The sequence below is a fragment of the Esox lucius genome, unplaced genomic scaffold (assembly GCF_011004845.1).
Source record: "Esox lucius isolate fEsoLuc1 unplaced genomic scaffold, fEsoLuc1.pri scaffold_50_arrow_ctg1, whole genome shotgun sequence".
In the NCBI taxonomy this organism is placed as follows: Eukaryota; Metazoa; Chordata; class Actinopteri; order Esociformes; family Esocidae; genus Esox; species Esox lucius.
This window is the reverse complement of record NW_022995032.1, coordinates 53,938-68,313: the sequence shown is the minus strand read 5'-3', so window position 1 is coordinate 68,313 and position 14,376 is coordinate 53,938. Positions and strand designations below refer to the sequence as shown.

The 14,376-nt window shown below is 41.1% G+C and overlaps 1 protein-coding gene across 1 annotated transcript; it reads left to right on the top strand.

Moving 5' to 3' along the window:
- The first annotated feature begins 12,355 nt into the window (after window positions 1–12,355).
- LOC117592784 (aerolysin-like protein) lies at window positions 12,356–13,686 on the top strand. Its single transcript, XM_034291307.1, has 3 exons — window positions 12,356–12,418; window positions 12,580–12,943; window positions 13,387–13,686. The coding sequence occupies exons 2-3, from the start codon at window positions 12,590–12,592 to the stop codon at window positions 13,684–13,686; spliced, it is 654 nt and encodes a 217-aa protein (XP_034147198.1). The 5' UTR covers window positions 12,356–12,418; window positions 12,580–12,589.
- The last annotated feature ends 690 nt before the right edge of the window (window positions 13,687–14,376 follow it).

The following is a 14,376-nucleotide window of genomic DNA, read 5'->3' as shown; positions in this document are numbered from 1 at the left end:
GTCAAGCTGCGCTTTTTCAGTTATCCTGGATTTCTACATTCTACTTTTGTGCAACAGGCCCCAGGTCCCAATTGTTATCGTTTGTATGTGTTTAAATGTTTCCCCTCTGCTCCCCCACATTGTGGATCATTGTTCTTGTCGTGTGTTGCTGTTTCATGTAAGTCTTTCAAAACCAGTTGTACAATCGTTTTTGCTGCTTTAGTCAGCCCTTTTCTTTCCTTGTGTTTTTGTGCTCGGTGTTACTTTTGTTTATTAAAAGAAACCACACCGACTACTCCTGCCTGCACCTGGTTCCTTACTCTTGCAACACTAAACCATTGCACATTACAGTGATATTTATTGCGGTATGAAAAAATCCAGGATGTCCTCAGAAAGAGCTTTGGCTATCAACCTGACAGTCTGTATCCATTAATCTTCCCCAGCCCCATCTTCTACAATAACAATTTATGAAAATTATGAAAACATGTTTTATTTCAGAACAGGTTGCTAAGTAATAATATGTAACCGTAATAGTATAGCAAGAGACACAGTAGTAAAATAGAATGCACAATTGGGCATAACTTACCAACTGCAGGATGCAGTCTGTGGCCAAAGCACTGCAATCTGGTCCACTTGTTCAGGTGCAGCCTTCACCATGTTGGCGGCATTGTCTGTTGTCATACTCACTAGACAACTCTCATCTAGGCCCCAACCAGCTAAAGCTTCTCTCATCCCTGGTGCAATGTTCTCACTTGTATGATCCTCTGGGAAAATGCAGTTTGCAAACAACGACTTTTCAGGTGGAAGTCCTCATTAATAAAGTGTACGGTCAGACTACTGTAGGGCTCAGATGTCCGGCTGGATAACAAGCCTGTTGTTGCTGTATAATATTCCACTTGTGTCTTGCATTTCTCATACAGCTCTCAGATGGAAACTTGAGAAAAATTGTTGCGTGATGGCATTACATACCGTTTGTCAAGCGACCAGATCATGTTTTTAAAACCCTCTTTGGTGACCGTGTTAATTGGTTCAATGTCTTTGGCGACTTGAAGTGTTATTGAATTCTCTCTGCCGTTTGGAACCTTTCTCGTATGGTGTAATAGTGGCAAAGGCATTCAAAATAGATATTTCCTTTGGACGGCATTGAGATGCTTTGCACTCATCATATGAAGATTTGTGGTGCCTCCTTTCATGATCAAACAAATTGGTCATGTTGCCTCGTGTTGTGGCAACAATTGCAAGGCACTCTCGAAAAAGTACCTGTTTTTGGTCAACATCATCCTGTCTGTAGCCGAACTATTTCCATATAATGGACGATGCATTTCTTTTTGCAACGGAATTCTCCATTTCGGTCTTTTTCGCCTGTTCCTCGCTCATCATTTCGTCAGGTGCAAGAAGAGCCTGCATGTCAACCACGTGCAGTAACCTACTCCGTGTTTAAAATAATAATTATAAACTGTGTATCCAATAACTCATGAATACGAGTAAATTACCTTAAATCAGATATTTAGCTAGTTTTCCATTTGAAAAAAATATATTGACTGTATTTACTAAATCGCACATTCGCGATGTGACTATTGGGGATGCTTACATCGCAATGTCGTTGCTGAAACGATATATTCTGCAGCCATACTTTAAATTTTTTCACTAAAGAAACAAGTAAATTCATTACATTTCATATTGGACCTGAGTTCTGATGCTATCTGCTTTAGGGGATTTGTAAACATGGCATATAGAGTGCGGGTATCGTTGATATTCTTGTTGATCATTCCCAATAAATATTGCTTTAAACGCAAAACCATTTAGCTAAATTCCTGGCAGAAAACCATGTACCCCAACTATAACTGCTCCAGAAGGTTTTCTTCTTGTACAGATAAAACACATTCCAAATGATATTTGACAAGTGTTTATTGTCTTCAACCAGCAAACACTGTAAAAAATCTGAAATAAAATAAATATAACATTTTAAAAACCCAAACATACACTCACCTAAATGATTATTAGGAACACCTGTTCAATTTCTCATTAATGCAATTATCTGATCAACCAATCACATGGCAGTTTCTTCAATGCATTTAGGGGTATGGTCCTGGTCAAGACAATCTCCTTAACTCCAAACTGAATGTCAGAATGGGAAAGAAAGGTGATTTAAGCAATTTTGAGCGTGGCATGGTTGTTGGTACCAGACGGGCCGGTCTGAGTATTTCACAATCTGCTCAGTTACTGGGATTTTCACGCACAACCATTTCTAGGGTTTACAAAGAATGGTGTGAAAAGGGAAAAACATCCAGTATGTGGCAGTCCTGTGGGCGAAAATGCCTTGTTGATGCTAGATGTCAGAGGAGAATGAGCCGATTGATTCAAGCTGATAGAAGAGCAACTTTGACTGAAATAACCACTTGTTCCAACCGGGGTATGCAGCAAAGCATTTGTGAAGCCACAACATGCACAACCTTGAGGCGGATGGGCTACAACAGCAGAAGACCCCACCGGGTACCACTCATCTCCACTACAAATAGGAAAAAGAGGCTACAATTTGCACGAGCTCACCAAAATTGGACAGTTGAAGACTGGAAGAATGTTGCCTGGTCTAATGAGTCTCAATTTCTGTTGAGACATTCAGATGGTAGAGTCAGAATTTGCCGTAAACAGAATGAGAACATGGATCCATCCTGCCTTGTTACCACTGTGCAAGTTGGTGGTGGTGGTGTAATGGTGTGGGGGATGTTTTCTTGGCACACTTTAGGCCCCTTAGTGCCAATTGGGCATCATTTTAATGCCACGGCCTACCTGAGCATTGTTTCTGACCATGTCCATCCCTTTATGACCACCATGTAGCCATCCTCTGATGGCTACTTCCAGCAGGATAATGCACCTTGTCACAAAGCTTGAATCATTTCAAATTGCTTTCTTGAACATGACAATGAGTTCACTGTACTGAAACGGCCCCCACAGTTACCAGATCTCAACCCAATAGAGCATCTTTGGGATGTGGTGGAACGGGAGCTTCGTGCCCTGGATGTGCATCCCACAAATCACCATCAACTGCAAGATGCTATCCTGTCAATATGGGCCAACATTTCTAAAGAATGCTTTCAGCACCTTGTTGAATCAATGCCACGTAGAATTAAGGCAGTTCTGAAGCGAAACATTATGGTGTTCCTAATAATCCTTAAGGTGAGTGTACATACTCACAGCACCATGCTGTAAGAATTTAGTTTGGTGTAGTTTTACGACTAACTGTAAAATCTTTTTCAGCAACCGATACTGCTTCCTTGTGATTGCAAAATGAGCCCATTAGCAGTAAAATACATTTTCAAAACAACTTATTTGCAATTGGAAAATGAGTCCCTTAGCTCCGCAGTATTTTTAGTAAAATCTGTAAAATGTATCCATACGAGTCGTGGCACCATTTTAGCTTCTGTCCACTTTTGATCCATGATCAGAGTCTTTAACCAAACAAGTCAGGGGAGAATCTTTAATAAAAAAGAGTCCAAAATGTTGATCTTCCATAGTTCTCACATGTTCTCCAATGATAACAAAGTTAACACAGTCTTTTATACCAGGACACACAGGAGGCGGTCAGTGTTCATAGCCAACCATTACACAGACTATGATAAGAAATAGTTTATCCTACAAAATACCCTTGTATGGTGTATTCCAACCTATGGTCCAAGGGTCTATTCAGAGAGTCCTATGACAGTCACATACACAGTTCCTAACAGGTGGTATATGGACAGGGTGCTTGGGACTCATCAGTAATGGGGCATCACATTTCTTACCTAGTGTCCTCCATACAAAGATAGTTAGTTCTCTCATACATTGTGTCAAGCTTAATTCTGTTACTTTTCATGCCCAATATCTATCAACTTTATACAGATGTTAGAAAGGTATAATTACTAACCCTGTATATAGTATGGTATAATCACTAACCCTGTATATAGCATGGTTAATATGGTATAATTACTAGCCCTGTATATAGTACGGTATAATTACTAACCCTGTAGATAGTATGGTATAATCACTAACCCTGTATATAGTATGGTTAATATGGTATAATTACTAACCCTTTATACAGTATGGTATAATTACTAACCCTGTAGATAGTATGGTTAATATGGTATAATTACTAACCCTGTATATAGTATGGTATAATCACAAACCCTGTATATAGTATGTTATAATTACTAACCCTGTATTTAGTAGGGTATAAATACTAACACTGTATATAGTATGGTATAAGTACTAACCCTGCATATAGTATGGTATAATCACAAACCCTGTATATAGTATGGTATAATTACTAACCCTGTGTATAGTATGGTTAATATGGTTTAATTACTAACCATGTATGAAGTATGGTATAATCACTAACCCTGTATATAGTATGGCATAATTACTAACCCTGCATACAGTATGGTACAATAAATAACCCTTTATACAGTATGGTTAGTACGATTTAATCACTAACCTTGTATACAGTACGGTTAATATGGTATAATCACTAACCCTGTATACTGTATGGTTAATATGGTATAATAACTTACCGTGTATACAGTATGGTTAATATGGTATAATAACTTACCCTGTATACAGTATGGTTAATATGGTATAATAACTTACCCTTTATACAGTATGGTTATTATGGTATAATCACTAAAAGGTATCACTTTTTTATAGCAATCCTGTTTTTTGTTGTGATCAAGTTTGTGGCTACACGCCCCCTCTCCTTTGGGGCAAAATGCTGAGGAAGGAGCTGTTTGGCTGCAAGACTAGATGCTTGTTTTCTCATTGTGGACCATACTTCTGTCAGTTTTATTATTGTGTAAATTATGACCCCCACAGTGGTTCTCAAACTGGGGGTCATGCCCCCAGGGGTCACTAGATCTTTTTGGGAGGTCTCAAGATGATTACAAGAATACATTAACATTAAGAGGAATTTTTTTTATAAACCTGCAAAAATCTATACTGAACATAAGGGAGAATACAACTAAATACTAAATATGTAGTCTCCCCCAGGTAGGGCCAGTGTCGCCAGACCGCCCTGTCTCAGTTCCAAGGTGTTACGCTGCTATATTATTGCGCTGGGGGATATGAGGAATGCACTTCTAACTTTTCTCAGTCTCCTCCAGTTTAACATTTTAGGAGGAGATGAGGTCCTGGTCCACAACTGCGGATTACCTGGTTTGGGGGGCCCGTTGCTGTCCCTGTCCACCTGGTCATTCTTCTGACCTAGTATAAAATCAAATAGACTCTGGATTTATCCCAGATAAATGTATTAATAATACCAATTGGACTCCTTAATATCTCACTGGCACAGCCAAAAGAGGACTGGTGACCCCTCTGAGCCTGGGTCCTATCTAGTTTTCTTCCTAAAATTCGGCCTTCTTAGGGAGTTTTTCCTAGACACTGAAATTCAACACTACTGTTGTTTGCTCCTTGGGGTTTAAGGCCGGGTGTCTCTGTAAAGCACTTTGTGACAACTGCTGTTGTAAAAAGGGCTTTATAAATGCATTTGATTGATTGATGTAAAACTGCAATATTTTTTAATTTACGTCATCGTCACAGAACGAGAACTGGTTTGTTGAAACTGTTGCATGAGTGGTGGCCAAGATGGCGCTGTTCCGTGCTGTCACGCTGCCACTGTAGTCCGCTGGCTCTTCAGAGAATTGCATGTTAACAGCATTGTATTTTAAAATATTCATATATTTTTTATTGTAATACGGAAGGCTAACACAACCTGTAACCAGTCAGGGACCTGTAACCAGGGATATGGATAAGAGAAAAAGTAGAGCTATTCCTCTAGGTGACATCCCACATATGGCTAGCAGTGGAACAGACGCTATCATCACAACAGACTGCCCTGCAAGTGTCGACAACAGTTTTGCTAAATGGGGTGAAAATATGGAAGGTGAGGTAATGGAAGAGGAGGATTCACTGACAACTCACTCCACTCCCAGTAATACTCCAGTGTCTAAGAAAGGAAAGACAAGACCCTCTGGAACAGATATCAGTACCAGCCTTTGTGCTAAAAGTTTGCATACCCTTTGAGAATTGGTATTATATGTAACTGTAAAAAAAACAGTGAGCAGGCATAACACATCTTTTATTTCTTATGGGATTCACATTCAACTGTAGGTCATTACAGAATGGCAATATCATGAAACAAAATATGGCAACAAAAACAATAATGAACTGACCCCTTTTCCAAATCTGCATATCCTTAGTTCTTAATACTGTGTACTACATATATTGTATACGGGTGATATAGCTGAACATTTGTCTTGGCAAAATGCCTCCAGGTCATGCAAAGTCTTTGGTCATCGTGCATGAACCGCATGTTTGAGATCTCCCCAGAGTGGCTCGATGATATTAAGGTCAGGAGACAGTGATGGCCACTCCAGAACCTTCACCTTTTTCTGCTGTAACCACTGGAGGGTCAACTTGGCCTTGTGCTTATGGTCATTGTTGTGCTGGAAAGTCCAAGAGTGCACTATTCGCTTCTTTCAATATGGAAGAATGCTAATTGTCTTTCAGTATTTTCTGATAACACCCTGCATTCATTGTGCCATACATTTTCACAAGATTCCCTGTGCCTTTAGATCTCACACACCCCAAAACATCAGTGAGCCACCACCATGCTTCACAGTGGGGATGGTATTCTGTTCACTATAGGCCTTGTCGACCCCTTGTCACGTTTTTAGAAATGGAGACAGAGGCAGGCACAGAAGTTTGAGTTTCTTTTTTAATAATGTTTGGGAGTTCAGGAGCAATACAGACTGGGCAATACAGACTTTCAGCTCCCTCCAAAGATTTTCTATTGGGTTCAGGTCTGGAGACTGGCAGGGGCACTCCAGGACCTTGAGATGCTTCTTACGGTTGCCCTGGCTGTGTGTTTCAGGTCGTTGTCACGCTGGAAGACCCAGCCACGACCCATCTTCAATGCACTTACTGAGGGAAGGAGGTTGTTGGCCAAGATCTCGTAATACATGGCCTTATCCATCCTCCCCTCACTGCGGTGCAGTCGTCCTGTCCCCTTTGCAGAAAAGCATCCCCAAAGATTGATGTTTACACCTCCATGCTTCACGGTTGGGATTGTCTTCTTGGGGTTGTACTTGTCCATCTTCTTCCTCCAAACACAGCGAGTGGAGCTTAGACCAACAAGTTATATTTATGTCTGATCAGATCACATGATATTCTCCCATTCCTCCTCTGGATCATCCATATGGTCATTGGCAAACTTCAGACGGGCCTGGACATGCGCTGGCATGAGCAGGGGGACCTGGCATGCGCTGCAGGATTTTAATCCATTTTGGCGTAGTGTGTTACTAAGGGTTTCCTTTGAGACTGTGGTCCCAGCTCTCTTCTGGTCATTGACCAGGTCCTGCCGTGTAGTTCTGGGCTGATCCCTCACCTTCTTGATCATCATTGATGCCCCACGAGATGAGATCTTGCATGGAGCCCCAGACTGAGGGAGATTGATCATCATCTTGAACTTCCATTTTCTAATAATTGCACCAACAGTTGTTGCCTTCTCACCAAGCTGCTTGCCTATTGTCTTGTATCCCACCCCAGCCTTGTGCAGGTCTACAAGTTTATCCCTGATGTCCTTACACAGCTCTCTGTTCTTGCCCATTGTGGAGATGTTGGAGTCTGTTTGAGTGAGTGTGTGGACAGGTGTCTTTTATACAGGTAACGAGTTTAAACAGGTGCAGTTAATATATGTAATGAGTGGAGAACAGGAGGCATTCTAAAGAAAAACTAACAGGTCTGTGAGAGCCGGAATTCTTACTGGTTGGTAGGTGATCAAATACTTATGTGATGCAATAAAATGCAAATTAATTATTTAAAAATCAAACAATGTGATTTTCTGGATTTTTTTAGAATCTGTCTCTCACAGTTGAAGTGTACCTATGATAAAATGTACAGACCACTACATGCTTTGTATGTAGGAAAACCTGCAAAATCGGCAGTGTATCAAATACTTGTTCTCCCCACTGTACGTCATTCAGAACTCCCACACTAACACACGTCATACAGGAAGTCCCGCCCTAACACACGTCATATATCTTATCTGATGTTCTTTTTTTCCTCCACTGGTTCCCCCCAGGGCTGCGTCCTCTCCGCTATCTTATTTATTTTATATACAAATGCATGTCAAAGCCAGCACGCCAGGCGTCACATCATTAAGTTTGCTGATGACTCAGTAATAGTGTCACTGCTGACTCACAACGACCCCGAGTATGGCGCTACTTTAAATGATTTTACATTGTGGTGCAAGTCGTCTTTTATGAACATCAACGCGGCAAAAACTAAAGAAATGCTGATCGATTTTAGGAAGAATCCCCCCACCCTCTCTCCGACCCTTATTAATGATCAAGCTATCGAAGTGGTGAAGCAATACAAATACCTCGGTATTATAATAGACGACAAACTCACCTTCGAGCCTCAGGTTGTCGCTGTCTGTAAAAAAGCACACCAGCGTATGTTATTTTATCGTAAACTTCGCAATTTTAATGTCGATAAGACCTTTATGAGGATGTTTTATTGTTGTTTTATTGAAACTATTCTTTCCTTTGCCTTTGTGAGCTGGTTTGGGTCCCTCACTCTTAAAAACGAAAACAGGCTGCAATACATTACTAAAGTGTGTGGAAAAATTTCCCTGAACTCTCTGACTGACTTAAAATCTCTATACGAGACAAGTCAGTCCTGGCTGATATAAGCCACCCTCTGAACAGCTGCTTCATGTTGTTGCCGTCTGGCCGCAGATTCTGTCTGCCTAAATGCAGGACAAATAGACACAAAAACTCTTTTGTTCCTGCTGCTATAGGTTTTGTTAATAATTCAATGTGAGATGTGGACCTTTGTGTAGTATGTATTTACTTGTGTTCTCCTTCGATAGTGTCTGTTGTATGTATGGCTTATGTGTCGTTTATGTTGCACTTTTTTTTTGCTGCAAAACAAATTGCCCCTCGGGGATAATAAAGACTCCTTGAACTTGAACTTGATACAGGAATCCATACGTCACACCGGAAGTCCCACCCTGCAAACCAGATGTTCCGCCCACCTGTCAAATAAAACTTAAAGCCCCGCCCACCAAAGTGACACAATATACCCTACATTTACTACTGATCACTATCCTTCAATAAAAGACATGATCAGTCATATTTTCAATATAAATTCAAAAATGTCACAATTTCTGCCAGTGTTAATGTGGAATCCTGCAGTATGTCCTGTCTTATTACCAAAGAAGCTACACATGAATGCCATGTATTTAGAAGCCATGTATAAATGCTGTCTCTAACATTCTGGTGTGCTGTTTAACCTTAGCAAACAAGAACCCTTGGACTTCAGGAATACATTAGGCCCTGTCCTCCTGGTTGAATTGCAGATCAAGTTGCTACTTGATGACTTTTGCCCACACGCCACCTGGTTGTCCCTGTTCTAAGGTACGACCCTACTAGGGTGTTTTCTCTTGCCACTGTGCACTCCACAGAGCCTAACTCTCTTACCTAGCTAAAATCCTAGTCCCTGGTAAACAAGCTGCTAAGACTTTTTTTAAACAAAAACATTTACAATTTAAAATACTGTATACACCAGTCAGGGGTTGATACCTGGTTCATGCACAATTGTCTAGTTCCGTGGTTCCCAAACCTCTCCTGGGGCCCTCCCAGCCCTCTCACAGTATAGTTTCTGCCCTAAACTAGCTCACCTGATTCAACAGGTCCCCCTTGTCAACTAGGGACACATTTTAATCTATGCTTCCTGGTTTCATACCATAACACAGAGTATTCTAACTCATACGTCAAACTAGGGTGATAAAGGCATGACCTTTGGTCCTGTATTTAGACCCAAGATATACATCTGTAACACATTAACATTCCAAATATAACATATGAGCAGACACAGTTTGTAGGGTAGAGCAGAAATTAATACATTTTATAAAAATGGCCATAGTAAATAATAAAGAGTATTTTAATATTTATATGATCAAAGAATTGACAGTTTTCAGTTCCTTCAAAGTGATGAGCTGCATTTGAAGTGAGTTAAATAAAATCATAAAACATTGCCAGAAAATGTAACATAGTTTTGTTTTAAAAAAGCGGAGTTTTGGGTTTCAGGAAAGTCAGACGCCACACAGAAGCAGAGGAAGGAATGGCTGCAGAGACTGAAGCAACACAAGTTGAGAATGCAAGCACACTTCACCTATACATGATAAAATGTTTTAACATGAACATTACATTTAACATTAAAATGCTTTATGTGTGTGAAATGTATTTATGTGTGTGAAAATGTATTTACAACCCAAAATTGGATGGCCGTGATCTTTGAGCCCACAGAAACAGACACTGCATTAGAAACAGACACGATTCTGTAGTGGAAATCACTGTTGTGGAAATCACTGGGCTCAGGAACACTTCCAAAACCATTGTCTGTGAACACAGTACGTCGCTGCATCCACATATTCAAATTAAAACTCTATTATGCAAAGAAGAAACCATATATAAACAAAATCTAGGACCGCCATTGCCTTCTCTGGACTCAAGCTCATTCAAGATGGATTGTGGCGAAGTGGAAAACTTTACTGTGGTCTGACAAATTAAAATGTTTAATTATTTTGGGAATCATGGGCTTGCGTCCTCTGGGCTAAAGAGGAGAGGGACCATCTGGTTTGTTATCATCACACAGTTCAAAAGCCAAGCATCTGTGATGGTATCAGGGTGAATTAGTGCACATGACATGGGTGAATTGAATGATCTGTGAAGACACCATTAATGCTGAACAATACAGACAGGTTGTGTAGCAACATATGTTTCCATCCAGGTGAAGTCTGTTTCTGGGAAGTCCTTGGTTGTTTCAGCCAGACATTGACAAACCACATTCTGCATGTATTACAAAAGCATGACTCTGTCGTAAAGAGTCCAGGGGCTTAACTGGTCTGCCTGCAGTCCAGACCTGTCACCCATTGAAAACCATTGGTGTAATATGAAGTGAAAAATACGACAAAGACCCCGAAAGAGACCCCGAACTGTTGAGCAGCTTAATATCAAGCAAGAAGGGGAACGTATTTCACTTTCAAAACTACAGAAATTAGTCTCCCCAGTTCCAAAGCACTTACAGAGTTTTGTTAAAGGAAGAGGTGATGCAGTACAATGGTTAACATGGCACTAAATGATTGGCACTTCAATGCATTCTGTGTTTATTTGCATTTTATGCAGTGTCCCAACATTTTTGGAAACGGGGTTGTACATGTATAAGGCTCTGAATGGGACTGGACATGTGGAAATTGTGTATAAGACTGTGAATGGGACAGGACGTGTGGTAATTGTGTATAAGACTGTGAATGGGACTGGACATATGGTAATTGTGTATAAGACTGTGAATGGGACAGGACATAAGATAATTGTGTATAAGACTGTGAATGGGACTGGACGTGTGGTAATTGTGTATAAGACTGTGAATGGGACTGGACATATGGTAATTGTGTATAAGACTGTGAATGGGACTGGACGTGTGGTAATTGTGTATAAGACTGTGAATGGGGCTGGACATAAGATAATTGTGTATAAGACTGTGAATGGGACTGGACGTGTGGTAATTGTGTATAAGACTGTGAATGGGACTGGACATATGGTAATTGTGTATAAGACTGTGAATGGGACTGGACGTGTGGTAATTGTGTATAAGACTGTGAATGGGGCTGGACATAAGATAATTGTGTATAAGACTGTGAATGGGACTGGACGTGTGGTAATTGTGTATAAGACTGTGAATGGGACTGGACATATGGTAATTGTGTATAAGACTGTGAATGGGACTGGACGTGTGGTAATTGTGTATAAGACTGTGAATGGGACTGGACATATGGTAATTGTGTATAAGACTGTGAATGGGACTGGACGTGTGGTAATTGTGTATAAGGCTGTGAATGGGACTGGACATATGGTAATTTTGTATAAGTGTCACGGTTGTGGTGGGGACTGGACATATGATAATTGTATGAAAGTTTATTAATGAACCAGGAGAAGCCAATTTTTATTCCTGAGGACACTAAAGAGAACCTATATAATTAATTTCAACCTATTTCCATTTATGCTACATGAGCATATCTTTGTTCAGAAATACATGAGTGAAAACATGCAGCTGCTGTTGAGGAGTTATTTCAATGTACGTTTATTTCAGTAATGTCATAATAACCTCATCATCAATCTTTGTGGACGGGTGCAGACTTGACTGAAAGTAGAACTGCAAACCAAATAAGGTTGGAGAAACAAAGTGTTTTGTCCTAAACAGGTGTGGTTCACATTCACCTCCAACCCTCTTTATCTGTATAAATAGGTGTGTGCTTCCACTTAAAAACCACATCTACTGAAGGACCTCTGCACTAGAGAATCCAATCTGACACTGCTCTCTTGGTTTGCTTGTTTCAGGTTGAAAGGTGAGTATTCAGAGTCCTGCAATTCAGATTGCTGCGTTTTTAACGGTTCACTGACAATCCCTCTATTGTTGATGCTCTAGTGTTGCAGTAAAAAGTGTTTTTTCCAACTTTAGTTTCGTGCTTGATGGTTGTTATATTTTGTACCATCTTGCTAAAACTAGATTGAATTTGATGGCAACTTTACTGTATCTCATCGGTGGACAAGGTGGAGGTTCATTTGAACTCACTGGGAGGGAAAATGGTGCCACCCTCAAGAAGATTGGAGTGGCAGTGGGCGGCTGGCAGATCAAAGCTGTGCGGGCAGAGCTGACCGACGGGCGTGTGAAGACCTTTGGAGATGCAAACACTTTCATTGAGTTTGAGTTCAGCCTTGGTAAGCGCATCACCAAGCTTTCCCTGTGGGGGAACGGTGCCGGCACGCGTCTGGGTGGCATCAGGTTCTGGACCAGTACGGGCCGGGAGTTCTTTGAGCATATGAATGACTGGTCCCTGAAGACTGAGTACTCCATCGACGTGGGGTCTGGGGTCTGTCTGGGGCTGCAGGGGGGGTGTGGCGCTGACATCGACAATAATTTTTCCTTTTCTTTCAGTATCTCTGACAATGTTATACCCATATTTCAAAGAGCAGATTAATTTCCTATGTGTTTTGGGGCCAATTTATATTGTGAACAGCAACTACAGACGCTATTCAGCATTTAACTGATCCTCTTTCACTTGCTTATTTAAGGTGAATGAAGAAATACTTGTTCCAGTAAAATGCTTGTTGGCCCACTTTGCATTCCATACAGGAAAACTTGTCGTGTCCTGTCTACTGAATAAACATTATACTTTGATATGAGTCAACACAAAAAACATACACAAGATAGCACACAGAAATATATCTGTTTTTTAATGTTGGACTGATTCTTAATTAATACTGAAGAATAATTTTTGGTCTATGTGTGTGTGGGGGTGTTTGTTTATTTTAGGTAAAAAAAGAATATATAAAATCGGTGTCTTATCACAACAACACCACTGAGCCTCAAGAACAGACCGTTCAGTACAGCAGGACCGTGACCAAGTCTTCCTCCTGGACCACCACCAATAAGATTGAGTCCACCCTCAGTGTGTCTGTTCAAGCAGGGATCCCAGATCTGGTGGAGGTGTCTGGTGGGTGGAGCTTGACCATGGGACAACAGCAGTCCTCCTCAATGTCCAATGAGGAGGACCATAACAGAAGCAGATACCGCCACTGTGAAAATCCCTCCAGGGAAGACCGTGTCTGTTGAGATGTCAGTGGGATGAGCAGTCATCGACCTCGCCTACTCAGCTGTAGTGAAAGTCTGCCTGAATGGTAGCGAGCTGGTCTTCCCATCTACAGGGAACGACAATGGTGTGACTTACACTTCAGTGAATATAAGGACCACTGAGTCTGATAAAGTTATGAATGTAAATTAAGATGTATTAACATCTTACTGTGCATAGTTTCATATTGATTGCAAAGATTGATTTGATTGCTAATGTAGAGTCCAGTGAACTTGCTGAGTGAATGACTGTAACAGATAAATAAATCATCATTATAAACCTGTTTGTTTCCATGTCTCTCCTTAGAACTTAAAAGTAACCCTTGGTGTGCTGGGTGGAGTAACCCCTGGTGTACTGGGTGGAGTAACCCCTGGTGTGCTGGGTGGAGTAACCCCTGGTGCGCTGGGTGGAGTAACCCCTGGTGTGCTGGGTGGAGTAACCCCTGGTGCGCTGTGTGGAGTAACCCCTGGGGTGCTGAGTGGAGTAACCCCTGGGGTACTGGGTGGCAGGCACGTGGCAGGCAGGTGCGAAAGGGAGTGACGGCCCCGCGTCCTGCCCCCCTCTGTCCTGCCATTGACAAAGTTCTCTTCTGACTAGATATTTTTCTTCACATAAAATTGGTCCGTCCCAATTTTGGTACTCAAAAGGAGTTACATTAAAAAAATATATATATC